This window comes from Heterocephalus glaber, unplaced genomic scaffold, assembly GCF_053883595.1.
Source record: "Heterocephalus glaber isolate CG9 unplaced genomic scaffold, H.glaber_assembly_v1.0 deba00001687, whole genome shotgun sequence".
NCBI lineage: Eukaryota > Metazoa > Chordata > Mammalia > Rodentia > Bathyergidae > Heterocephalus > Heterocephalus glaber.
In genome coordinates this window covers 7,870,085-7,897,434 of record NW_028258412.1, presented here as the reverse complement: position 1 = coordinate 7,897,434, position 27,350 = coordinate 7,870,085, and the positions used below count along the sequence as shown (strand labels likewise).

Genomic DNA, 27,350 nt, shown 5'->3' with positions numbered 1-27,350 from the left:
GTGCAAGACATTTACCCCTGGTGTCTGGCAATACAACCACTGCGGACATTGCCCATTGACTTGTCCATGGCTCGGAAACATGTACCTTAGTAAATGTAGGCCCCCTGCAGGCACTGGGTTCTTAGATGGCAGATATCCCCGTGGATGAACAGTGTAATCCTACACATGGTGTAGTGTGGAAGAATTAAAGTGGCTATCCCAGGATTGAACCTTTGGCCACTTGCCAGTATTGAGAGACTGGGTATATATGTCCTCTCAGCTGTTATATTCCCCTGCTTTTCTGTCTAGATTTTTGGAACATTACTAGAAAGAAAGCAGAAGTTAGCATTTTACCTATCAGTCTAGAATATTCTGGTTGATTAATAACAAGACTGCAGTAATTGTTGGGGACTTTTGAGAAGGCATAGGTCTTTGATTTGGCATTTAAAAAATTTTCCCTCTCCTAGAAGGATTTGTGTCTGCCATGATCTTGAAACTACATGCAGCTCTTTTAATAGGTGGTTTTTCAGGGTGGCTTTGGGAATTCTGTTCTTCAAATACAAACATTCAGGGTCTAGTGTGTTTCATGAGCTCATTTGGTATTAGGTGTTGTTTTTTTTTTTTTTTTTGGTACCAGGGATCAAACTCGGGTCTTTCCACTTGTGAGGCAGGCAGCAGAACCACTGAGCTAAATCCCAGGCCCTAGGTGTTATTTTTAAGTTCTTCTAATTTTTTTTTTTTAACCTCTCATGATTTTGCTTTTTGCCCATGCTTTGGCTAAAACTAAGACATTAGATACTTTAAACATTATTACCTGCTAGATTCACTGAGTCCTAGCTTCTCTTCATAAAAATAATACAACATTACTGAGGTTTAAGTATAGCTGGTACTATGGAGTAAGACAGAACTGATTAGGGCAGAACAGAGGTCTCAGTCTCACTAGAGTTACTGTGATACAGTGTGATAAGTACTCATAGATAATGCATGGGATAGAATTTATTAAATTTCTTTTGGTGGGGCAAAAAGGGTAAGTAGGGCAGACTTCCTAGAGGAGGTAACCTTTGAATTTTACTTTGAAAGGTAAGTTACTACCCACCTGTAGGCAAGTGAAAATTGCCCTAGTGTAGGTATCATGTAATACTTTAGGTTGCTCAACCTGGAAAGTGGTGGAACAAATACGTAGATGAAACCAGTAAGAGACTTGCAAAGATTTATCTTTTCAAAGTGCCCATTGGAAAAAGAACCTACTCTGCTGTAGGAAACTTGAAGTGCTTAGGAGGAGGGAACCATATCCTTTCTCATTGGTGGTGGTGTGCTGACTTGTTATTAAAACCTTTTCTGGGGCCGAGGATTTAGCTCAGTGGTTCTGCCAAAGGCCTCACAAGCACAAGGTCCCGAGGTACCAAAAAAAACCCCAAACTACCAGCTCCCAGAAGAGGGGCACTGAATGCTTTACTGTAGGAAGTGCAGTCCCTGCTGAAGAAGTTTAAAGTCATCTAAGACAGTTCTGCATGGGTGAGACTGGAGTGAGTAGTCCACTTCATTAGACTGTATTTTTCCTGGTTTTGTTCTCAGGCATAGTTGAGTGCAATGGAGGCGTGGCTGAAGAGGATGAGGTGGAGGTCATCCTCGCCCAAAAGCCTACTGCTGATCAGGAAGTGCCAAGGGAATCTGTCTTGCCTGAACAATCCCCGGGAGAATTTGACTTTAATGAGTTCTTTAACCTTGATAAAGTTCCATGCTTGGCTTCGGTGAGTATAGGAGCACAGTTATAAATGTGGATGGAGCAAACAGTAAAGTTGTATTTGTCCTGAGTATATATGGTACTGTTTGGTTTTTTTATATGCTTATGTATTTATTTATTTTGAGGCAGGGTCTCACTATGTCACCCAGGGAGGCCTCAAACTCCTGGGCTCAGGCAATCCTCCTGCTTAAAGTATTGCTTGTTAGATGCTATTGGATTTTTTGGCTTTTCTCAAATTTGAATTTTGCTTTGAGAGGCTTAACAGAAATGACTAAATGAGAATTCTATACAAGTTAACACTTTTTCCAGCCTGTTAGCATTGGACTAAAAACCCTTCAGGTGTTTAAGAACATTGTTTCCTTTTATTTACCTATTTACTTTTTTCTTTTTTTGAGCCAGAATCTTACAGTGTTGCCTGGGATGGCCTCATACTCTTGGATTCAAGTGATCCTCCTGCCTCAGCCTCCTGTGTAGCTGGGACTACAGGCACATTCTACTGTACCCAGCTGTCTCTTTTTTGTTAGTTTGTTTGGGGGTTTTTTTGGTACCGGGGATCAAACTCGGGACCTTGTGCTTGTGAGGCAGGCAGCGGAACCACTGAGCTAAATCCCTGGCCCTGTTGTTTTGTTGTTTTGTTTTGTTTTGTTTTTTAATGTGCTACTCAGGATTGAACTCAGGGCCTCAAACATACTAGGCAAGTGCTCAACTGTTGAGCTATATGCCCTTTTTATTTTGAGACAGGGTCTTGGTAGGTTGCCTAGGGTCTCACTAAGTTGCCCAGGCTGGCCTCAAACTTCAGTCCTGCTCAGCCAACCAAATAGCTGGGGCTGCAGGCATGCACCACTGCATCTGGCTTCTTTTATTTTAAATTATTTGTTATGAAGACTTACTGTGAAGTGGCTTTTTTTAATAACTGGTGACTGGTGTCACACTGACCTGCATTCCTTGGGTGAGGCACCCAAGGTGAGGCATCCTGATTTGGTGATGCCTTTTATGATGTTATGATGTGATGGTTCCAAAAGCCTTTAGTGAAAAAGAACCAGGGATGCTTCCAAGTGTTGCTGTTAAACTCTTTTTTTTTTTTTTCACAGCTGTTAAACTTTTGAGGTCTCCTTCTGGACTTCTAAACTAGAAACCATTAGCCCTCCCTAAATAATTATGGCCTGTGTACACAAAATGACATTTTTCTGTGATTGCCAAAAGCATTCATAGAACTGTATCAAAATAGAATTTAAAAAACAGTTTACAAAAATCTGTATACTCCAGATATCCCATTTGCAACACTAAATGCATGAGTTGACCAGTCCTTAAGAATTGGTGATTCATGGAATTGAACTTAAATGACTACTTAAAACTATAACTCGTCCTTGTTTGATTACTGTATGTGTGGACAAATTGGGCACAACAGAGCAGTCAAGATTAACCTGTTTCCTTTTACATTTGCCTGCTCTCCTACACCCAAAAGACAGCCACCCAGAATAAGTGAGCCAACACTGCATAGCACTGATGATAGGTATAGGGCCATATATGAGTTCTAGGGAAATACTTCTCTTTGTTCGTTTTTTGAGACAAGGTTTCACTGTGTAGTTCAGGCTGACCTCAAACTCACTTTGTACCCCAGGCTGACATGAAGTCACAGTCCTCTTGCTTCAACCTTCCAAGTGCTGAGATTATAGGCATATTCCACCATGCCCAGTTTTTTTTTTTCTTTTTAATGTGATGCTAGGGATTGAACCCAGGGCCTTCATATTGAGCTATATCATCTGCCCTTTTCGGGGAAGTCGGGGAGGAGTGTCTTGGTAAGTCACTAAGTTGAATAGACTAGGCTTGAACTTGCAATCCTGCCTCAGCCTCTTGGCATGCTGAGACTACACCCAGCTGATACTTGTTAAATTCTTTGTCATTATTATAAAGTACAAATGTCACAGCAACATCAAATTGCTATAAGAGTTTCTAAGTATTTACTCTTTTTCTTTTTTTCTTCAAATCAAACCCAGTACTCTACTACTAAGCTACATTCCTAAACTTTTTGGTTTTTTTATTTATTTATTTTATTTTTATTTTTTTGGTTTTTGAGACAGGGTTTCACTATGTAGTGGAGGCTGGCCTTGAACTCACTATGTAGTCCAGGCTGGCCTCGAATTTGTGGCAGTCCACCTGCCTCAGCTTCCTGAGTGCTAGCACTACAGCTGTGTACCCCCAGGCCCAGCTTGCTTTTTTTTTGAGATGGTCTCATTAAGTTGCCTAGGTGGAATCAAATTTTTAATCCTCCTGCCTTGGGCTCCCACAGTGCTGGGACTAGAGGTGTGTGCCACCATACCTGGTTTATTCTTGAAGAAAGTGACGATTTTTTTTTTTGGTACCGGGGATCAAACTCGGGTCCTTGTGCTTGCGAGGCAAGCAGCGGAACCACTGAGCTAAATCCCCGGCCCACTTGGTTTATTCTTTATGAACTTATCTCAGTGCAGACCAGTATGGTCCTGGACCACATTTGTCTATAACATTTGTCAAGAGCATGTGAAATGTGGTTTCAAATCAACTGTGATAACTGTCTGCCTGATTTTGTCCCTAAAGTTCTTGAATAGCAATTTTAATTGTTAAGTATTCTAGTCAGATACCTCACTTACTCTTCTAACCAGTAGTCCTCTGGTTCACCTTAAACACAAGGATCACATCCAGATCAAGTATATAATTACTTGACATAAAACTGTGTGGTCCTCTAAATTCTTAACTTCTACAGGTACAGTATTGTTTTTACATCAACTGTTTTGTGACTTTTTTTTTTGCATTCTCTAAGACAGATGGAAATCTTATTGTTCAAAGTTTTCACATCAGAAGGTCAAATTTTAGAGACCTGTACTTGCTCCAAATGTTAGCACCTGCAAAACTCACCTGTGTGCCTAGGCAGAGGAAGAATTCACTCTTTAATCCAAACAAAGTGCTAATGAAGCCTAAACTTTAATAATAACAGGTAACATACATACACTGCTGATTGTTTACAGCTTTATTTACAGTAAGTCACTTAATCGTCACACATCCCTTATGAATTGGTATAGTACATTTTCCATTAACAGATGAGGAAATAGGCACAAAGTCATACAGCTGTTAGGTGGTGAAAACGGAATTCATTTTTTCGTTGTTTTTTTTTTTTTTGGTTCCGGGGATTGAACTCAGTTGGGACCTTGCACTTGTGAGGCAGGTGGCAGAACCGCTGAGCTAAATCCCCGGCACTGAAGGCCATACTTTTTTTTTTTTTGGTACCAGTGCTCGAACTCAGGACCTTGTGCTCTGAATTCTAATTTATGCAGTTTCTACTCTTAACTCCCCACAACTGTACTGCCTCTAAAAAACAGAAGGAAGACTAGGGACTTGGCCTTGTCTTGTGCTTTGGCCTTCACTGCCAGACAACATCTAACTAATGCTGAACAAGTTAGTACTAGGCCAGGAAGTCTATCTCCAATTTTTCTCATGGAGGTTCTACTCGTGGTATATATTATAGTATGTATCCTACAATAGATTCACTTGAAATTAAAATGGGGTCAGTGAAAAACAAATGCTCTGATTGTACTGTATAACAAGCTGAACTCTTAATGCATGATGCTGAGAAAATGACGGACTTGGAAAAATAAAAAAAAACTATAAAGGATTTGAGTATCAATTGACAGATGTCACAAATGTGATATATGTGTAAAGTGCTTAAAACAATACCTGACAGTAAATTCCACAAACATTGGATATTAATTATAAATATAACTTTATAACAAAGCTGAAAAGGTACTTTCTTTTGTATAACTTGATCACGTACTGGGCTACAAAGGAAACCTCAATGAATTAGTTTCATTCAGAAAAACATTTATCAAGCAACTTGAGGTTCTGAACACTATTCCTAGGAACAAAAGTTATAGTAGTAAACACAATAAAGACCTTGTCCTCACACAACTTATATTCTAGCAGAGGAAACAGATGAAAGGGAGAGAGAGAGGGAGAGAGAGAGAGAATGAGAGAATGAATATGAAAATGAGAATATGTTTTTTTTTTCTTTCAGTACTGGGAATCAAACTCAAGACCTTGCCAGCCAGGCATGGCGCTGCTGAATTACATCCCCAGCCCTGGAATATATGTTATATATTGTATATAGACACATATATGTGCATATATTTGCAGTCTGTGTTCATTGATATTGCAATACCTTTAGAAATTAACAAGTTGAGAATATACAAAGTGAAAATGTGGATCACATTAGCAAATAATTAATTGAAACTAAGTTTAGGATAGGATACAACTTTTTGTTTTTCTTTGTTTTTTGAGATGGGGTCTCACTGTGTTGTTCAGGCTGCCCTTGAACTTGCAATGATCCTCCTGCCTCAGCCTCCCAAGTGCTGGTATTATCAGCATATGCCACCACACCTGGCATGGATCCAACTCTTAAATTATTATAGTGCTGACACTAAACAGGTGGTTGAGTATGTTAACTAAAGAAAAAGGAAATCTGGTACAACCCTTGCCTGGCATGTATTAGACACTGGGTTTAATCCTCAGTAACAAAGAGGAAAAAAAAGAAAAAGGAAGTCAAAATGGAAATCTTAAACTATTTAGAATGATTAGCAAGAACATGACATAGAACCGTAGTCATATAATCAAAAGTATGCTCAGAAGAAAATATTGCCTTCAGGGGCTGGGGATTTAGCTCAGTGGTTCCACCGGCTGTTTCGCAAGTGCAAGGTCCTGAGTTCAGTCCCCAGTACCAAAAAAAAAGGAAAGTAATCAAAGAAACCAAGCATTAATAAGACCAAGTAACTGTCAAAGAGCAAAACTATTTCACAATGTGTTTTCTCATCATATTGTGAATCCAGGGATATGACTTGTCTGAACTGTTTAGGACCAGACTAATAGTCATATAGGTTACCTTAAAAATGCTATTAAAAATCTAAGGATTAAAAAAAAAAAATCTAAGGATAGCTGAAACACTAGAATACAGTTCCCAGGCTCCTCAATAAGAATATAGGTGAGGATGCCTTGACCCAGAAATAGCTGTGAGTCCAGGTCTCCATTTCCTATACATCATACAGGTGGGAGCCTCAGCTGTTAGTGTCCTAGCTTGCTCTGTGGTAAAAATAACTGAGTAGATAAACTCATAGGATTCTTTTCAGGTTTAAAATCTTTTAGTGCTAGGTGAAGTGGCACACTCCTGTAATCCCAGCAATTTGAGAGGCTCAGGAAGGTGGATCACAAGTATGTCCTTAAGCCATCATTTTTCCTACTTGTAAAAATTAAAGTTTTTTTCAACAGCGAAACATTTTGAGTAACTGTAGCTTTTCATTGCTTCTTTTATAATTCTGATTTATTACTAAAATGGTTGTATTTTATGTACAATTCTCAATTTTTCCACTGAAAATCAGTTATAATTTTTTCTTCAGTTCATGCAAAATTAATGCACTTGAAAGTCATATTTAAGGTATGATAATCTATAAGTGCAATGCTATTGAAACTATCTGAATAATTCTTCTAAAAATAGAAATTCCAGAAACAAATCAAATTAGTGTTTGAATTTAAATCCTTTCACGAGAAAATTTAAATTTTTGGTTTGTGTATAGATTATGAAAACATTCTAGATGAGAACAAAATAAATTTAGGCCACCTGCAGTGATAAGTGCCTATAATCCTACCTACTTAGGACAGGAAGATCAAAAATTCAAGGCCAATGTAGGCAATTTAGTGAGGGCCTGTCTCAGAATAAAAAGAGCTATACATGTAGCTCACTAGTAGAGTTCCCTTGCAATCTCCAAGACTACAAAACACAAAAAGTAAATCTAGCCTTCTCTTGCTGAACATTGACTGGAAACTTGGTTTTAAACTTCAAGTAAAATAAAATTACTAATTCTGTTGCACAGAAAAATTAATGTATATATTTAACTGGACTTAATAGGATAGAATTGAAAATTCATATTTTAAAAAATACCGAAATCTAGTTTTTAGAAAAGATTGGCAATATAAATAACTATTATGAAATAATATTGAAGAAATTATTTCTGACAATAGTGCATCCATCATTTACTTGCCCTTATTTTTTTTTTTCATTTTTAGTTTTTATTTGTTATTTTCAAAATTATTTTTTCTCACATTTTTAATTTTTGTTTGTTTGTTTTGGTACTGGGGATCAAACTTGGGTCCTTGCACTTGCACAGCAGGCGGCAAAACCACAGAGCTAAATCCCTGGCCTCATTTTTAATTTTTTATGGTTTTTTTTACTTTTTCAAATATTTTCTTTCTTCTTTTTCTTTTCCTTTTCCTTCTCTCTTTCTGTCACTCTCTCACCCACATTGTTCTTCATCTCCCTTTTTGGTACTGTTCCTGCCCTAATTAAGATTTCTTCTTTCTTTTTCTTTTTTTTTTTTTAAATTTTATTTTATTGGTACATTTTAGGTACTTGCCCTTTTTCTTAAACCAAAACTGTGGAGATTAGATTTTTTTTTTTTGAGACAGGGTCTTGCTGTGTAGTTCAGGGTAGCCTTGAACTATGTAGCTCGGGCTAGCCTTGGACTCACTGCAGTCCTCTGCCTCAGCCTCTAGAGTGCTGGGATTACAGATATGTGATATACCACACCTGGTTGGAGGTTGAATTTAAAAAGCAAATACCTATAAACTTCCCCTTACACTCCAATAAATTAGAGATCTATTAAAATAACATCTCTCCCATTCTGACATTTTCTAAATTTTACCTTGGAATTATGATCTTTGAATCTACTTTTGTAGCTTTTGGCTTTTGAAGTTGTCTGGACTGAATTTCACGATGTTCCTTATATCCTTGAAACTACCAAGTTTGAATGGAAGATTTTCTTTCATCAGTTCTTCAGACTTGGTGTTTAGTTTAGTGCTGGCGCTATTTAGAGACTGAATCCTCTAGCACATGCCTAATAATTCTACCACTCAGGAGGCTAAGCCAGGAGGATGCCAAGTTCTCGGCAAGCCTGGACTACATAGCAAGACCATGTCTCAGAAAAACCAACAGAGAAAAGAAACTAAGTCTCTGAGAACATTTGGTAGTACATGGATTTTCTGAGGCAAAAGATGTAAAACCAAACTACTGTGTGGCATAGAGGCTTGACTATATATATACCTATTAGAAAGTATATGGTTTATTGTGCCAAGTTTAAGATATTTAGAAATGACCCAGGAAGGGAAAGAAAAAGGTTCAAAATCCTAAATTTTTTTTTTTTTTTTTTTTTGGTACTGGGGATCGAACTTGGGTCCTTGTGCTTGCACAGCAGGTGGCGAAACCACTGAGCTAAATCCCTGGCCCCAAATCCTAAATTCTGAGACTGTTTACCTTCAGGTCAGCATCATCACGAAAGTTTCAAAGTAAGTGACCCTTTCTTAAAATTTGAATGTGTCCTGTTTTGCCTGAAAACGATTATCTTTCCTTCAGATGATAGAAGATGTTTTGGGAGAAGGGTCAGTCTCTGCCAGTCGGTTCAGTAGGTGGTTCTCTAATCCAAGCCGATCAGGAAGCCGATCCAGCAGCCTTGGGTCAACACCACATGAAGAGTTGGAGAGACTTGCAGGTAAACTGATTAAGATTTTGGCCTTGAATGTAGACTTAGCTTTCTCTGACATTGTGTTCATTTTGCCTTTTTTTTTTGAGGTACTAGTAATTAAATCCAGCATCCAATGCCTTCCACATGTCAAATACTACCACTTAGCTACACACCTAGCCTTTTTATTATTTTCTTTGTGTTACTAGGGTTTAACCTAGGGAATGCTAAGTTATATCCCTAGCCTCTTTTATTTTGAGACAAGGACTCACTGAGTTGCTCGGGCTGGTCTCAAGTCCTCCTACCTCAGCTCCTGAGTAGCTGGAATAACAGGCTTGCACCACTATGCCCAGCTTTAATTTTGTCTTCATTTGTCAGGGGTCCATTAGGATCGTAGTGTCTCTGAATAATGAATAGCTTTCAATTTGTGTCCTTTTAAACTGCTGGAGATAAGTTTCTCTGCTTTATTGAGACCAATTATGAATATGTTGTTTTGTATTATCAGGTCAATATGTTTATTTGTATTATCAGGTCTGGAGCAAGCTATCCTTTCTCCTGGACAAAACTCAGGGAATTATTTTGCTCCTATACCATTGGAAGACCATGCTGAAAATAAAGTGGATATTTTAGAAATGCTGCAGAAAGCCAAAGTGGATTTAAAACCTCTACTTTCCAGCCTTTCTGCAAATAAAGAAAAACTTAAAGAGAGTTGTAAGTGTTTATTGAGAATCTGCTTTAGATAATCTAAAAAGGTTTGAATTGTCCTGGGGCTAATATACTGCTGTTGCATCAAGTCAAATATACAGTGGGTTTTGTTTAACAATCTTGAAAAGGACTCATTTTATCAAACAGTACCTCCTTTTGGGGGAATCTGACAGGCAATGGGTCGTCACCCCATCATAAGAACTATTCCTCCAAGTTCTTAGCTTTGGCCTGATTTAATACTACATTGAATGTTTCAGTTCTCTCCAGTGTATCTTGCTAGTTCTCACTACTTTGTTCCAATCTGCCATGTTCTTGTTTAGGGTATAAGTCCTCAATACAGCAATTACTGCTATAGTAACCTCAGTCCATGGCCAGGGATTTAGCTCAGTGGCACCGCACCTGCCTTGCAGGCGCAATGTCCTGAGTTTGAATCCTGGTACCAAGAAAAAAAGAAAAAACACCACAGTGCAGTTAGCAAGCCTGGTGATATTCAGCTCTTGGGATTTCTGTGCCTAGTAACCACTCTCCAGAAGACCCATTTACACAGCAGGATCTTTGTAAGTCTGAAAGCCTAGCACCTTGTGGGTGTGGTTCTCATTTCTAGTATCTAAATTTAATTTTAGTTTATTCCATCACTTACTAAATACAAAATTGCAGCCTTATTCCCACTAAGTAACTGTGATTGTGAGTGTTTACAGTTTGCCTGCTTTCAGTGTCAGCCTCACTTCAATTAGGAAATTATCTGGGCTGGGGATTTAGCTCAGTGGTTTTGTTGCCTGCTGTGCAAGCGCAAGGACCTGAGTTTGATCCCTGCTACAAAAAATAATAATAATAATTATGAAATCATCTTCATCTTAACCATCATGATAGCCAAAAAGAATTCCAACCAACTATCCCTTTTCTTGGTTTAATCAATATTTTCTCACTTTTCAGCACATTCAGGGGTTGTGCTTTCAGTGGAAGAGGTAGAAGCAGGGCTCAAGGGCTTGAAGGTGGACCAACAAGTAAAGAATTCAACTCCCTTCATGGCAGAACACTTAGAGGAGACCCCGAGTGCTGTAACCAGCAATCGACAACTCAAGAAAGATGGAGATATGACTGCATTTAACAAGCTAGTGAGCACCATGAAGGCAAGTGGGACTTTGCCTTCTCAGCCCAAAGTCAGTGTAAGTATTTGACACAAACCTCACCCAACCTTTTCTCCCTTTCTCTCTTTCTGTTTCACAATGAATGGATTTTTAAAAAGGTATTCTGAGTAAGTTGTACATTCTTTAGTAGTCGTTTGGTCCTTGATGCTTTTGTGTGTTATCAATATGCTGTTCCTTACTAGAAAAAGCAAGCTGTGGGGGGGGGGGGTGAGTGACAATAGAAAGATTCAGTTTTATGTAATACCTGCATAACTTTATTAAGTTACTGCTTAAAATATAAAACTATCTTTTTAGATGAGCTCCAGAGGAAGTATTATGGTTATTCAGCTACTTCAGTTCATATAACTTCCCATATTTTTATAGTAAAATCTTTCTTTTCACACTTTCTAATTCCTGCTTTTTTTTATGGGGGGGTACGGGAATCGAACTCAGGACCTTGCTTTTGGGAGGCAGATGGCAGAACCACTGAGCTAAATTCCCGGCCCTCCTGCTTTTTTGATTAGGCAGTTGACAGTAATACAAATTATTAGGTCAACGTATTTAAGATATTTTGAGACAGTTGTATTCTGTTAATTTACTAATGGAAAAAATCTGACTTTTTTTTTAACTTTTGGGCATGAGGTTAGGTTACAAGGTGACTGACAACATTTCAATAAATGCACATGTGTAACATCACTGCTCTTTGTCATAATAACGCTTGGTGATTCTTGGTGATAGCCTGTGTGTTAAGCAGTGCTACCCCTTGATGATACAAAGTGATGGAGAGGCGGGTAGCTTTGAATAATTAAAACAAACATAACTATTCTAGTTGCTAAGCTTTAGCACATTGATCTAGTCAAATCTTGCCTCTTTTTTTCTCCTGGTTCCTTTTTTGAGAATTACAAATAGCCCAAGTGTGAAGAGGAATATCTGATTCACTACACCTGTTACCTAGAGAAAGCAACTGATTTTTAGCCTTCCTTATCTGACCAACAGCTAGTGAGACTTCAACCTGAAAGGGTCAGACTGAGGTGCCGTTATTCCTGGCCTTAGTGCTCAGGCTGATTTTATACCTCTGAAAGAACACACATCTCAGAAAGATAGGCTTAATGTCTTTGTCTATCAGACCGCATCATACCAATTACAGGGGAATATTCTTGTAAACTGCATTAGAATTATTTCCATACAAAGAATTATTAAATACAAATGCTCTCAAATGAAGACCAGATTGAAATGTTGGAACTATATAATCACCCTTTCTTGTTACCTTTATGTCTTGGTGATTGGGTGCTGTCTGAAGTGGTGTCAGTCAAATTGTGCAGTCAGCTTTTTTCTTTTAGTGTGAATAACTAAGGAAATGCAGACAGGTATGCAGCAGTTTGTTTTAGGCCTGTGTTTCTAGGATATTGACATAACTGAGCCTGAGTTGTGAGGGTACTTAGTTTGATACTGAGGTTTCAGTTCTTTGAAGTATATCGGGTTTCAGCTGAGGGAATGTGCTTCATATATCTCCTAAGAGAGCAGATGATACAATTTAAGTAGGTGGGCAAAGACTAACACAAAATCTACCTAACCTAGGAAAGAAAACAAGGAAAGTAATGCAATAAGTATACCGGGTATAATCCATAGTGCTTGATTTTCATGTTAGGTCCTGTATTTCTAAAATCAATGTCTTTAATTACTACCTCTGTGTTATGTATACTGTATCTTATCTGCCTCTTCTGTTAGGTTCAATCATATTGTTTATCCCAAAATAAAACATGTTGGTTTAGTCTATTTTAAGTGGAATTATAGATTCTATCCTCTAAATATAGTAAGGCATGTAGTATAAACTTGCCTCTTTGTTATACTTAGGTGGAACCAAATATCTCTTGAGATTGTTTATTAAAATCATTTGTATTTAGTACCAATTCCAAAACCAACAATAAACATTTGAGTATCTTTGGGCTGTTTCACACCTAGGACACTGCTGTGGACTCTGCCAGCTCCACCTAGTGAAAGCAAAGTTTCTGGTACAGTTGTAGCAGAAAGAGCACCTTTTTATTTGTTGGGGGTTTTTTTTGGTACCGAGGATCGAACTCTGGTCCTTGTGCTTTCTAGGCAAGCGGCAGAACCACTGAGCTAAATCCCCGGCAAGAGCACTTTTCTAAAAGGCTGAGCTAAATGGAGATAGGAATTTACTAAAGTACAGGTGGGAATGCAAGTTGGATATGCATTGAAAGCAAAGAGTGGAGGATTTGAACTTTGTCTTACATAAGAGACCTATTTTGATAGCTACTTTTAAATTAGTAAAATTTAATTTTCCTGAAACAGACTAAAATATAATTCTGGCCAAATTTGCATACTGTCTAAGTTTTTAATACCATTTCTGGTCAGTAAACCTTCTTAAAGGTATAAAGGGTAGCAAGGATTTCCTCAAAAATTAAAATCTAAATTATCACAATTTCTTCTGACATACTAAAAATGTGCTCCTCAATTGTCACCATTTTCATTTCTCTTCTTTTGCTCACAACATTAGAAACAGTGAGATGGAGTCAGATATGGTGGTACCTGCTTATAATCCCAGAATGTGAGGCAGGAGAATCATGAGTTCAAGGCCAGCCTGGACTACATAGTGAATTCAAGCCTGGCCTGGATTACATAGTGAGATCCTGGCTGAAAAAAAGGGAAAAAGAGGGCCAGGGATTTAGCTCAGTGGTTCCGTTGCTTGCCTTGCAAGCGCAAGGACCCGAGTTCGATCCCTGGTACCAAAAAAAAAAGGGAAAAAGAATGATATGGCCCAGTGTTAGCAACAGAAGGATCTTGGAGTGGGCTCTGCATGTGCCTGTAAGAGTCTGTCCAGCTGGCTATGGTGGCATACACTTTTAATCTTAGCATTCAGGAAGGCTGAGGCAGGAAAACTGCAGGTTCAACCCCAGCTGGGACACCTTAGTAACTGAGAAACACCCTATCGCAAACAATAAAAATAGGACTAGGGATGTGGCTCAGTGTGAAGGCCCTGGGTTCAATCTCCAGTACCATGGAGGGAAAAAAATGTTTTTCCATTCCCAGGTCTTTAGGACCTGTGTGATGAGAGGAACAAGTTGGTCTAAATTAGTTTTCTGTGACTTGAACATTATTTTGTTGTCAACTTCTGTGAATGTTTAATACTTTCTTGTGGCTCCCAATTAATGTATAAGTTATATGTGTTAAAGTTAAAACTAGTTTTTCTTTGACTTTTTTAGCGAAATCTTGAAAGCCATTTGATGTCCCCTGCTGAGACTGCAGGCCAGCCTGTCCCTAAGAACATCCTGCAGGTATGGTTCAATCTTAGACTAAGGCCCTAGAGCCTCTGAACTGGTTTTGTGTAGTGGTCCAGGTTTGGGCCTTAGATAATGATCCATGTTGCCTGGTAATTATGGACGTCATGTTGCTGCCTCATATAGTAATTAATATATTGCTCTTAATCTCAGTGGGGGGAGGAAGCATATAGGGTGATTTAAAAAGATGACAGAGCAAGCCCTTGATTTCTAGCTTGCAGGTTTGCAATTCTGTGAACTTAAAGTAGCTAAACTTTTTTTTTTTTGGTACCAGGGATCAAATTCAGGACCTTGCACTTGAAAGGCAGGCACAGTGCTACTGAACTAAATCCCCAGCCCAAAAGTAGCTAAACTATTTGTACCACTAATTTATTTATTTTTAATTTTATTTTGGTACCAGGGATCGAACTTGGGACCTTCCGCTTGTAAAGTAGGTGGCGGAACCACTGAGCTAAATCCCCTGTACCACTAATTTAAAGCAAACGTTGCTAGCTGAACATGCAGAGAAATGTGTTCTGTGCACATATGCCAGGTCTTTCAATAAAGCATCAAGAGGCTTCACTGTCTGACTTCCAAAAGTTAGTCTATAATCCATAGTTTCTGACTAAACAGAAGAACTAGGTTTTTTCACATGCATTTGGTTTTTTTGCTATAGGAACTTCTGGGTCAACCAGTTCAAAGACCTGCTTCCTCCAATCTTCTGAGTGGCCTTATGGGGAGCTTGGAGCCTACTGCATCTTTACTGGGCCAAAGAGCACCCTCACCTCCTGTGTCACAGGTGTTTCAAACTCGGGCAGCCTCAGCAGACTACCTTCGTCCAAGAATACCATCACCAATTGGTAACTGGATGATTTTTTTGCAGTGCTGACATGGAACCCAGGGCCTTGCACATGACATGCTAGGCAAGCACTCTACCCTAAGCTACATCCCCAGCGTAGTAACTACTCTGAACCACAGATGTCTGCTCCCCCTAACACAAACACACCTTATACATATCCCTTAGAACTGACAGTCTGAGTTTTAACAGAAATATGTAAATTTATTATACTTTTTGGGTGGAGGTGTGGGGTAAATGTGGAAGATAGCTTATTTAGCTATCTTTCATGGTATGTTCATGTTATATTTTTTCTTGAAATTAATCTAAATTGGGATAGCTCTTTAATCTTCTTATTTGGGGAATTCAGTCCCACAAAGTTAATTGGCTTCTTAGATTTTTCCTTGATAAAGAAGTTGGAGTAGTGGCTGTCTACCAAGCTGTTGAGGTTGAGAGACAATGAGTTACGAAATCTTGCAATTAATTTAGAATGTGACTTAAAGAAGCACTTCCAGAAAGCTGTTCTAGCAGTGTCATAGTGTTTCTGCCAGCCTGGCGGTGAGTGGCTGCTGCCCACTCACCTTTGTTAGTCATACCTTGAGAGGCAGTTTTTGGAATGATCTTTCCACAGTCGGGGAGATAGAATTCTGTGGAAAAAGCACTGAGCTTTACTTTGGTACCAGCTGGATTAGTGAGCATGGCCAAATGGCTGCCTGGAAAAGTTCTCTCCCAGAGAGGTATTAGCTCTGAAAGGGATAAAGGTGATAGCTTAGTGGGGAAGATGGTTATACCAGCAGTTTGGGCAATTATGTACTCGAATGGAGGTTCACATAACCCACTGTGAGACAACAAGGAAGAGGGTTGTCCTTCAGCCCAGGGGATCAGTACTTCCTAGAAGAGAGTTCAGTGGGGAGGAACGTGCATTAGTGATAATACTGCCCTGATGCACGAACATGATCTTGACATTCATTCATTCTGTAACTTTCCTGACAGGTTTCACACCAGGACCACAGCAACTACTTGGAGATCCATTCCAAGGCATTCGAAAGCCCATGAGCCCTGTCACAGCTCAGGTCAGGCTGAACTCTTTCTCATACCCAATCTCTTGCTTGGTTTTTCATCCATATTGTTGCTTGTGGAATGGAGAATTGAATTGCTACAAGGCTTAGAAGTGGTTTTGCAGCAGTGGAACACTTTTTTTTTTGAGACAGGGTTTCACTGTGTAGTTCAGGCTGGTCTTGAACTTACTGTGTACCCCAGGCTGGCCTCAAACTCAGTGATCCTTTTACCTCAGTTTCCCAAGTGCTGGGATTACAGGCATGTGCCACCATGCCCAGCTAAGAGAAACTCTTATCGTTTGTTTTGCAGTGGTCTTATAGTTCAACTTCAGTGAAGGCTAGAAAAATGCTAATTAATTAAAATAATATTCAAATACTGTTCAGTAGATAGGTTGCATAATTTAGTAATTTCCACTATCTAATTTTTCCCAGTTACTGCTCAAATGTACCCATGAGAGATTTTTGTAGAAAGTGCGTTGACTGTCTTCTCTCTTCCACTGACCCTCCCTACCTCTTCTGTCCAGCAGATTAGCCAGCTAGAGTTGCAGCAGGCAGCTTTGGAGGGGCTAGCCCTGCCACATGACCTTGCAGTACAGGCAGCAAACTTCTACCAGCCAGGTTTTGGCAAACCACAGGTGGACAGAACCAGAGATGGATTCAGAAACAGGTAAATTACTAATGCTACTCATGTGAATTTGGGTACTAATTTGCAGATTTTCTTAAAATTAGTAAACTAGTTATCTACAGTATAATTCTGTTGCACATGCTGATATGTTGTACAATATAAGGGAAGAATCAAATATCAGTAAAGGAAATAATATGATTGAATTCTGTTGCAGGGACATTGGGGTTTTTTGGGGGGTTTTGTTTTGTTTTGACATTGGGTTTTTTATCCTACATGGTTTTATTTATATTCTTGATTTATAAAGTACTTTTTTTGTTGTTTTGGTTTGCTAATTAGTCATGGAAAGGGTACTGCTTACCTAATTTCCTTTACAAAAAACCCTGTGAAGTTTCTACCAATTAAAACTTCAGCCTCATCCATTTTCTTTTTTGCACTACTAGGAATTGAACCCAGGGCCTTTGCAGTGAGCTACATCACTGGCCCATTTTTTATTTTTGAGACAGAGTCTTACTAAATTGCCAAGGATGGTCTTGAACTTGTGATCCTCCTGTGTCAGCCTCCCAGAGTGCTGGGATTACAGGTGTGCTCCAGCATATCAGCTAAAGGATTTCATTTCTACATAATGTAACCTGCACAGCTTCTCACCTGCAGTCATACTTTTGAGATGATGAGAAGCAAAAATCCACCTAACTTCCTTTCCCCAAAGATTGCTTGTGTTATCTAACTTTGCCTTGGTGTACAATTGTTACATCAAGGGTTTGTGATTGATTAGAGCTAACTTTTTTTAATCAGAGCTGTTAACAAGTACTTACTGACTTTGTCCTCCTCCTCTTTGCTAGTTGGAACAAGTGAAATGAACTGTAAGTTTGGGAGAGATGAGAATGCAGTAGTAATATTGTTCTTTTTTTTGTTGTTCTTTTTTATTGCAAAACAAAACACAAAAAATTTCATAAAACAAATGTGTAGCTTACAATAAGGCAAACCCTTTTATTAGTCATCTGGAAGCTGCCCATGGACTCTGCCAATTATACCCCTTTTCTCCCTCAGAAGTGAGTGACTATGAAAATAATACCTGCCTTAATTTTTGATGTACATCCCTGAACACTATTGTTTAGTCTTGCCTATAGAATAGTTGTTAATTAAGAAGTATTTAAGGCTAGATGTGGCTGTGCATGCCTATAATTTCAACTACTCAGGAGTCTAAGGCAGAAGAATCACAAGTTTGAGGGCACCTTGGGCAACTTGCCAAGACTCTGTCTCAAAAAATAATAAAGGGTTGGGGTGTAGCTCAGTAGTAGCGTGCATGCCTTGCCATACATGCTCAAGGCCCTGGGTTCAATCCCTAGTGGGTACAGGGGAGAATAATTTATATTTTGATGGGATTTTTAGTTATCAGTGCATCAGTGTCTTGCTTCAGCTAGTTTTATCTGCTAACACTTTCAGAAGACAGTGCAACCAGGAAGTACCCTGGTATGAGTGCATCTTACCTGTAGTATTTCCTAGTCTTGAGTATTAAATGGTTTTAGGACTTGGAGTTTGAGTTGTTTGAGGCTCACACTGATAATTGCTCTGCTCACAGGCCACAGCGAGTGACCAAGTCACCAGCACCTGTGCACCGAGGGAATTCCTCTTCCCCAGCTCCTGCTGCCTCCATCACTAGCATGGTCAGTGACTCTTAGTGACTGTGTGTGACTCTTAGTGACTGTGTATGACTTTAAGATGTCTCTGGGTGTGCCTGTGTTGTGCACTATTGAGTGCCTTCCACAGGAATCCTGATCTAATAATCTTTCATACCTGCCTATTAGGTCTTCCTCTGATAGGTATAGTCTAATTCAGTGAGGTCCCTAAATTGGGGAAAGTATTCCAGCAGATAGATGAGCATGGGCCAGGGCACACAGATGACATAGTATGTTTAAACAAATGAATCACTGGTATGGGAAGGTGAGAGGAGAACAATGAGAGACAGGAAGTGAGGCACACAGGGATGACAAGTCAGATCATGGCAGGTCCAGTGAACATGCTGAGGATTCACAAATTATTCAGGTCTCAGTGATTCAAACTCAGGCTGAACAAAAGCATTTGCTGCTTTTTTGGTGACCAGCCTAGTTTTATAACTGACTAGCATTAATTTTTAAATGTTTCATTCCCCCACAGAACTTATAGCTTAGAGCTGATAGACAAGCCAGGTGGTGCACGCCTGTAATCCCAGCCCTGTGAGAGCCTGAGAATTGTGTCTTTTCAACTTAGTAATTTAGCAAGACCCTGTCTCAAAATAAAAAAGGGTTTGGGATTAGCTCAGTGTGAACCCCCTGACCTCAATCCCCAGTACCACCACAAAAAAACCAAAACAAACAAAAAAACCTGATAGACAAGAGGAAGAAACTACTGCTGTGTGCTTTAGGACTCTGTGTGGATCTTTGTACCAAACACTTTTGAGGCACCTAGAAGGAGCTTTGGGCTCATTATTATGCCCTGTCTCCTGCCACCAGTGGTTTGGGGTAGTTCGATTAGAAAAGGCACATAATAAAATCATCAAAGTAGAAATAGAAAAGAGATGGGCAATAAATGATCCCAAGTGATGAATCCTAGTAGCTGAAGAGGCTAGTAAAATAATTGTGAATTTTCTGGTAGCCAAGTTAGGAAGAGAAACATTTAGAAACATGGAGTATTTAGGTTCTGAGGTTGTCTCTGAAATGTCCTTTCTCAGATGGAAAAGAGATACTGCTTCAGTATACAGTGCTTTTTTTTTTTTTCTTGGTGGTACCAGGGATCGAACTCAGGACCTTGCACTTGCAAGGCAGGTGTGGTGCCACTGAGCTAAATCCTGGGCCCAGGATATGGTACTTTTGACCATGCTCTTCTCAGACTAATCCTGGGCTGGAAACTATAAAGCAGAGCCAAATCCCTATAATCACAGAGTTATAAACAAGGGATGAAGCTCTGCCTATTTCTCTCTCTGTATTTCTTTTCCTTCAATAGCTACAGATCAAAACTTTGGAGTTGGCCTTTGCCACCATGTAGGCAACCTCTAGGGACTATTCACCTTGTTGAGCAGCATGGCCAATTCACCCTGGCTTGAAGTTAAGGCACATAGAGCGTGCTGATCGATGCCAAATGTTTTTCTCTGCAGCTTTCTCCTTCCTTCACCCCTACCTCAGTAATCCGGAAGATGTACGAGAGCAAAGAGAAAAGCAAGGAGGAGCCTGGATCTGGAAAAGCAGTTCCTGGTGACAGTAAAGAGGATACTCAGAAGGCTAGTGAAGGTACTATAGAGCTGTTGAGACTGTGCTGCTCAAGAAAATACATGACAGAGAGAACTTGCCCTGTCAGGTCAGTGCTGACCAGTCTGACCTGACCTGATTTTCTCCGGAGCCCTGGGCCCAACTGCTCACTGCTCTGGATCGGTTCTTTGTCACAGTTATTTAGTTGTTTGAAATTTTGATATACCTAAGAACTCTGTGAGTGCTAGTTTAAAAGAATGGCCTTTAGTTTACATTCTTAGTCATCCTCAAAGATGAATAATTAGTACATTTGACTTTTGGTTTTTGAGACAGTTTCACTATGTAGTTTAGGCTGACATCGAAGTCATTGTGATCCTCCTGCCTCACCCTCCCAAAGTTACAGGCATTACAGGCATGCGCTACCACACCTGGCCTTGACATATTATTGTAGTTTTACTTCTGAAAGGTTCTCTCTAGTGGGTGGAGAGTTAGGTGTCTAATAAAACCTGTGCCAAATAAGTATGAGAGCCTTTCAGAAGTACATAGAAAATGTGAAAGAGGCTTGTGAGTTGCACAGTAAAGATTATAAAGGACATGATGACACAGATTCCAGTAAGTTAGAGTTTAAACAGGTGTAGACTAATTGTCTACAATTAAAGGTCTTGCCTCTGTTTGAAGAGACTTGGTGGGAGAAGGAAAAAAATGGAAATCCTCTTGGTCTTAGGAGGTTGTTCAGATTCTTTGAATAGATTGTAATGGCCATTTAAATTTCCTGTTATAGATTGACATAATTTTACATAATAATTTAATTTAATTTTAATAATAATTTTACATAATTTTACACTTGCTTGATTTTTTTTTCCTTTGGCTAACAAGCATGTTAATCCCAAGCAGCTGCTGCTGATGGAGTTAGGCCCCATGTAGGTCCAGGCCCCAGCCATTTGGGTAAAGCAGAATGCTCAGCTAGTTAGACCACCAAGCCTGCTATGCCAGGCATTTCCCAATAGCTCTTCTTGTGTGAGGAGGAATATAAAAATAGATGTATGGGCTCTTTAGGAGATGTATCATTTATAGCTTCAGAGCCTCTGGTTAAAAATTAAAACTCCTTGTGGGTTGGGGGTGTAGTTCAGGGATAGAGTGCTTACCTAGCTTGTGAGGTCCTGGGTTGATCCCAGTACTGTTAAAAAAAAAAAAGTCCTCTATTCAAGAGTTGGTAGACCATAAGATTTGAGGGCTGTCCGTAGCTAGTCCTGTGACCTTCACTCACAGTTCATGTTGTAGGCCTATTTATAAGGCAAGTGATAATCCTACCATGCAGTCATCTGAACTTATTGAGATCAAATAAGAATTGTGACATTTTAATCCTTGTAATCCCACCTATGTGGGAGGGTAAGGCAAATGGACTGAGGTTCAAGGCCAATCTGGGCAACTTGAGACCTTGTCTCAGAATTTAAAAACATTTTAAAGGGCAAGGGTTGTTCAGTACCCCCAAGTTCAATCCTCAGTGCTGGGGAAAAAAGAAAGTTACTGGGCCATTAGGAAGCCAAAGTATTTGAGAAAGGTTTACCAATACTAAAATATTCTCTCTCTGGATCCTTACAGAGAACCTACTATCATCTAACTCCATACCTAATGCCGAACGAGACTCTTCTACAGCAAATCCCAAACTTCCAACATTACAGCGATCTTCGTGTTCTACCCCACTATCCCAGACCAACCGTTACACCAAAGAACAAGATTACCGACCTAAAGCAACTGGAAGGAAAACACCCACCTTGGCATCCCCGGTTTCAGGAACACCTTTTCTCCGACCTGTCCACCAGGTTCCTCTTGTTCCCCATGTCCCTATTGTTCGGCCTGCTCACCAACTTCACCCAGGGTTGGTCCAGAGGATGCTGGCCCAGGGAGTGCATCCACAGCATCTTCCAAGTTTGCTCCAAGCTGGTGAGTTTCTGATCTGACATGACATGCTGGCACTGATGAAGTGCTATCCTATGGGAGGTTTGCATCTCTTAAAAGATGTTAACTAGATTCTTCCATCTAGCTCTGGTAGGCAGTGGGTCCAGTCCATCACTTAGTCTGTTTTAAGATTGGGAACCTGGTTTGAGCATTTTTCAGCAAAACTGCAGTCAAACTTAAAACTTTCCAGGTACATTATGACTACTACTCAGCGGGGTTTTTTTGTTTTTGTTTTTTGAGACAAGATCAGTTCAGCTTGACCTTGAACTCACAGTGTAGCCTGGCTGGCCTCAAACTCACAGGAGTCCTCCTGCCTCAGCCTCCTGAGTATTGAGATTACAGGCATGCACCATCATGCCTGTGTACTCAGCAGTTTTTTTTTCTGTGTGCCTAATAGGTGTACTTCCTCCTGGGATGGACCTGACTCATTTACAGGGAATATCTGGCCCACTCCTGGGTCAGCCCTTTTACCCTTTACCTGCTGCTAGTCACCCTCTCCTAAACCCTCGTCCTGGGACACCTCTGCACCTGGCAATGATGCAACAGCAGCTACAGCGCTCAGGTAGGTTCAGGAATAGGGCAGGTGAGCTTGGAGTGGGCTGAGTAGGCTTTCAGGAAGTTTCCAATGAGATGAATTGACACACTTCATTTCTTAACTTGTCTTAGCAAGACTGGGGAAAGAAACAGCTAGAGAATAAAGTGAAGTAAACTGACCTCTGTGGGATGAGATTATTTTTTATGTAAAGACAGGAGGGCCCAATGTGCTATAGCTTTCTTTGTCCTTTACCTCTTAGGTGAGGAGTATAGGTTCAGCATAGGACCTGCCTGGGCTAGCTGCCCTCTCACCAGCTCATGTGCTGCTTTGATGGGCTGCTTGCCATAGGAAATAGTCATGTTGTCCAGGATGGATCTGCATTTTGCAAAGGAGTTTTCTAAAGCCCTATAATCCTCTGGTAAAGATTTTTTGGGGAGTTTTATGAATCAGTTTGAAGCAGTACCTAACAAAGTACTACTTTCCCCCCATGCTTTGAATAACCTTTCTTATCTCCATAGTTCTGCATCCTCCAGGCTCTGGGTCCCAACCCGCAGCTGTCAGCGTTCAGACTCCTCAGAATGTGCCCAGTCGCCCAGGCCTACCACACATGCACTCCCAGCTGGAGCATCGCCCCAGCCAAAGGAGCAGCTCCCCTGTGGGTCTTGCCAAATGGTTTGGCTCAGATGTGCTGCAGCAGCCCCTCCCCTCCATGCCTGCCAAAGTCATCAGTGTAGATGAATTGGAATACCGACAGTGAGCAGGCCAGGCAGGCTCATCCATGCCTGGACCTATGGTGGCACCCTGGTCAGGACTTTGCTGCCTCATCTTGGGTTGGTTTACTGGCTTTTACTTTGGAGCATTCTGGGTAAAGCTCTTAATGGGACACATGCACCTGGCATGGTTTGCATTATGACAGAAAGATCTTAACCAATGGAGTGGAGCCTACATGGTCTGAGTGCAGAATGCAGAGTTTTGTCAATCCTGGAAAGTCTTTTCTTTTTTGTAAGATATATGAATGAAGTGTTGGTGTCTTCACCCCAAGAGGTGGCACCTAAGGGTTCTGAGGAAATGTATAGACCCTTATGTACAGAACTATGTATAAACAACTTTTGTACATACATATAGGATAGATTTTTTGAACTTATACAGCTGTACATAAAAGTAGCTGGTATTAGTTAAGCCTGTGTCAACAATTTGGATTTTTTTCACTTGTACATTTGGGACTTTTTCTTTCGGTTGATTAAAGTTGCAAATGCTAAGTGTGTGAATGAATTGAATGGCATTGTTTCTTTCCTCTCTGAATCCTTCCTCATTGCCAACAGCTGAGCCAAGAGGCTCAGGAGTCTTTGTGGAAAATGACCTGAAGTTCTAATTTTTCTTTAAAATTCATCCAGTTGAACTCTTTATCCTGATTTAGGATGAAGCAGCTTTGTCCTTTTATTGACCTTAAGGGCCCCATTATGGCAGTTTAGGCTGAGCTGTATGTAAGTAGTCTTGTGGCTAACACCAGGATACCAGTACATAATACGCAATTTTCAGAACTCACCTAATAAAAATAATTTGCTTATTTAGAAATCATGTATATGGTAGTTTCTCCCAAACAAATTATACTTATAGGGCCATCCTGTTTATCCAGCTCAGCTCTGATTCAGTCCATTAAAGGCTAATTTCTCTAGAACTTTCCTGAAGGCTCTGCCTATGTTAACTCCTTGTATAATGTACCTCATCTTTTCAACTCTGCTCTTTAACTTACAACCTTCACTGTCTACACAGTATCAGAGGAAAAGGATTCTATAGAACACTATAGGATCTTGAATCCCTTTTCCTAAAGGTTTTTCAGTCCTACTGATTTGACCTGAGAGTTCTCAAGCTCAAGTTAATTTGCTTGAATCCTAAATACATACCCATTTGGGGCTGTAAAAATTACTTTGGACTCCATGCTAGAGGGTGAATTAATGGGTCCATTTTCCAAGTCAAAGGTGAAGGGCAAGCCAAGTGTAGTGGTGCATGACTATCCATCCCAGCACTTAAGCTGAGGCAGGATTGCCCCAAGTTCGAAGCCAGCCTGGGCTACATAGTGAGTTCAAGTCCAGCCCAACTACATTAAGAGGGCAAGTGGTTGGATTTTGAGTGCAAAGATAAAACAGAGCCTATGGCTCCCAAGTGTTGAATGTTAGGATTGTTGACTATAAACCGGGACCTGCCCACTGCCCTATACCTCCAAGAACACAGGAAAGGTCACCTTTTAATAAAATCTGTTTTTGTGGATAGAACATGAGGTCAATCCCTTGCTGGTACTTTCCCTCAAACTCATTAGTTACCCTCTACCCCCTGCAATACCGTTCCTTTTCAGGGTGATTCCTCAGCTTCAGAGACCTGAGGAAAGGGTTCCACAAGTGAAAGATGGAAAGCACATCTAAATATCAGTGGCAGAACTCTTATGCCTGATTCTTGTTCCACTTTTCCTAAGTGTCCTAGTGATTTCCCCTTTGTGCTCATCATACAGTACTAGGTGTAGGGTGAGCAAGACTGGGCTGATTAGAAAGACAAAGCCAGAAGGAAATGAAAGTATTACTAAGGGTTATTCAGAAGATAACCGTGTGTTTTAATGAAGCTATTTTGGTATACAAAATGGAATGGCTGGAGGTGGAAGCAAAAGAAGGTAATAGTCTTACAAGAGTTGAGACAGAAGGGATACCTTAGCCAATAGAGTTGTTTGGAACAATTTTGGAATGTCCAGCAGGAATAGGACAAGTATAAAAGCAATAGAGTTGCTGTAGGTACAAATACAGTTTAAGAAAAACTAAGGATGTAGATGGAATCTTCAAAGTAAAATACATGAATGCCACAAAGAACCTCATGGAAAACCTGCCCTGAGAGAGGGGGGAGGTCAGAGAGGAAAGAACAGTGCCTCCCAAAGGAAGCAGCTGACCAGCTAGTGCCTGGCAGACATAGTTATCAAGTGGAGAGTGCAGCCGGGTCTTTCAGAATAGCTTAAGTAGGGCTGGAGATTTAGCTCAGTGGTTCCAGTGCCTGTCTTGCAAGCACAAGGTCCCGAGTTCGATCCCAGGTACCAAAAACAAAAACCAGAATAGCTTAAATGGTCAGCCAGGTTCTCTAAGAGGAAAGCTGGGTCCGCTGGCCCTTTCTTTGTGAAAGGTAGACAAGCACAAATACAATAAGGAATGAAGATAACTTACAGGATAAAATCTGCTTTAATAATTTATTCTCACTGGATGTGGTGGTGTACACCTGTAAACCCAGCACTCGGGAGGCTGAGGGAGGAGGATTGCTGGGAGTTCAAGGACAGCCTGAACCACACTCTGAGACCTTATCTAAAGCACAAAAACAAATTCTATTCTCTTTACCAACAACTGATTCAAGAATCAAGGGACCCAATTTAGGACTTGAGACACAAAGACAAACTAGTTGAAGACTAGGAAAGGGCTTCCCAAAAAGGTAAGTTCTAGCCTTCTTTATTGTCCTCTGGGTGCTGATGCAGCTTGAGAATGTGGCAGACACTGACTTACGAGGGGAGCCAGCTGCATGAAGATTCCCTAAAAGTCCAATATGCTCTGGCTGGAGTAAACCTTGCTGGAAATCCCATACATACAGCCATTCTCACGCTTCCCTGCAAAGATGGGGGTCTAGATCATGGCCTCTATCATTAATGTGCCTGTGACAAGGTCTGTATTCTGAAAAATGACTAGCCTCTGAGGCATGAGGGGCTTATCTCCTAGGTCTGAGGACAGTGCTAAGCCAAAGTTTCAGAACTCGTATCTAGAACAACAGAATGAGCACTGGACAAAAGCTGAGTATGTGGCTAATCCAACCTGCTCATCCTTCACAACCTACTAAAAGCTCTGGTTCATCTCATTTGAAGACAGAATCAAACTTAGTCTTCCTACAAATCTGTTCACTTTTCTAATTTTCTCAGGGATTACTCTATCCTTGTAGTCCATACTCAATCTTTTGACTTCTTTCAGAAAACATATCAGTTCATCAGTTATCAAGTTTCGATTGCTCCTCCTTATCTACGTGCCTATACCTACCCTCTACCTATCTTCTCAGTAACCTACCATATCAAGATTAGTGCCAACTGGCTTCACATAATCAGACCTATTCCTTTAAATCACCTTCCCAGCACCTACAATCTCTTGATTATGCCCTTAGGACCCTCTTGACTAGTCCTGATGCCAGCCTCTTCTAACTCAATCTCCCACCTCCATGTGTATGCACAGACCTGCTCTGATCACACTGGATGACTCACTTGTAATGTTCTCCCTACCTTCACACAGACTATGGGGTTGAGGCCAGGACTGCCATGGAGGTTCAAGAAAGGCTTGACTACAGAAAAGGAGACAGTAGGCCCACTGGCAGCAAGGTTCAGCTCAACATTCAGCCCAATACTGATGATGTAGAGGTGTGTTCTGAATAGGGAAGCCAATAAAGGAATGGACCAGTAACAACAGGAGCCAACATGCCCTGAATATTGGTTTTTTTGGTACCGGGAATTGAACTCGGGTCCTTGCACTTGCACAGCAGGTGGCGAAACCACTGAGCTAAATCCCCGGCCCTTATTTTTTTGTTTTTGCCTTTTTTGGTACTGGGGGTCGAACTCAGGTCCTTGCACTTGTGCAGCAGGCAGCAAAACCACTGAGCTAAATCCCTGGCCTGTGCCCTGAATATTTATGTCATTTATGCTAAGTTTACAAATGACGGACTCCCTTAGTAGTAACAATCACCACTTTG

The 27,350-nt window shown here is 40.4% G+C and overlaps 1 protein-coding gene across 6 annotated transcripts in view; it reads left to right on the top strand.

Moving 5' to 3' along the window:
* The window catches only part of Eif4enif1 (eukaryotic translation initiation factor 4E nuclear import factor 1), a 61,156-nt gene that overhangs the window by 26,949 nt on the left and 6,857 nt on the right, over positions 1-27,350 (top strand). For 3 of the 6 annotated variants that reach the window (XM_021257226.2, XM_004843488.4, XM_004843487.4), the window contains exons 7-19: positions 1,555-1,730; positions 9,150-9,285; positions 9,787-9,966; positions 10,894-11,126; positions 14,312-14,383; positions 15,042-15,225; positions 16,194-16,273; positions 16,783-16,925; positions 18,463-18,547; positions 20,014-20,146; positions 21,707-22,048; positions 22,461-22,625; positions 23,117-23,866. In XM_021257226.2, the coding sequence (XP_021112885.1) occupies positions 1,555-1,730; positions 9,150-9,285; positions 9,787-9,966; positions 10,894-11,126; positions 14,312-14,383; positions 15,042-15,225; positions 16,194-16,273; positions 16,783-16,925; positions 18,463-18,547; positions 20,014-20,146; positions 21,707-22,048; positions 22,461-22,625; positions 23,117-23,355 (2,168 nt within the window). In that variant the 3' untranslated portion in view covers positions 23,356-23,866. Of the gene's footprint in view, positions 1-1,554; positions 1,731-9,149; positions 9,286-9,786; positions 9,967-10,893; positions 11,127-14,311; positions 14,384-15,041; positions 15,226-16,193; positions 16,274-16,782; positions 16,926-18,462; positions 18,548-20,013; positions 20,147-21,706; positions 22,049-22,460; positions 22,626-23,116; positions 23,867-27,350 lie in introns of those variants that run through there. The other 3 variants (XM_087198336.1, XM_004843489.4, XM_087198337.1) reach the window with 2 other exon arrangements.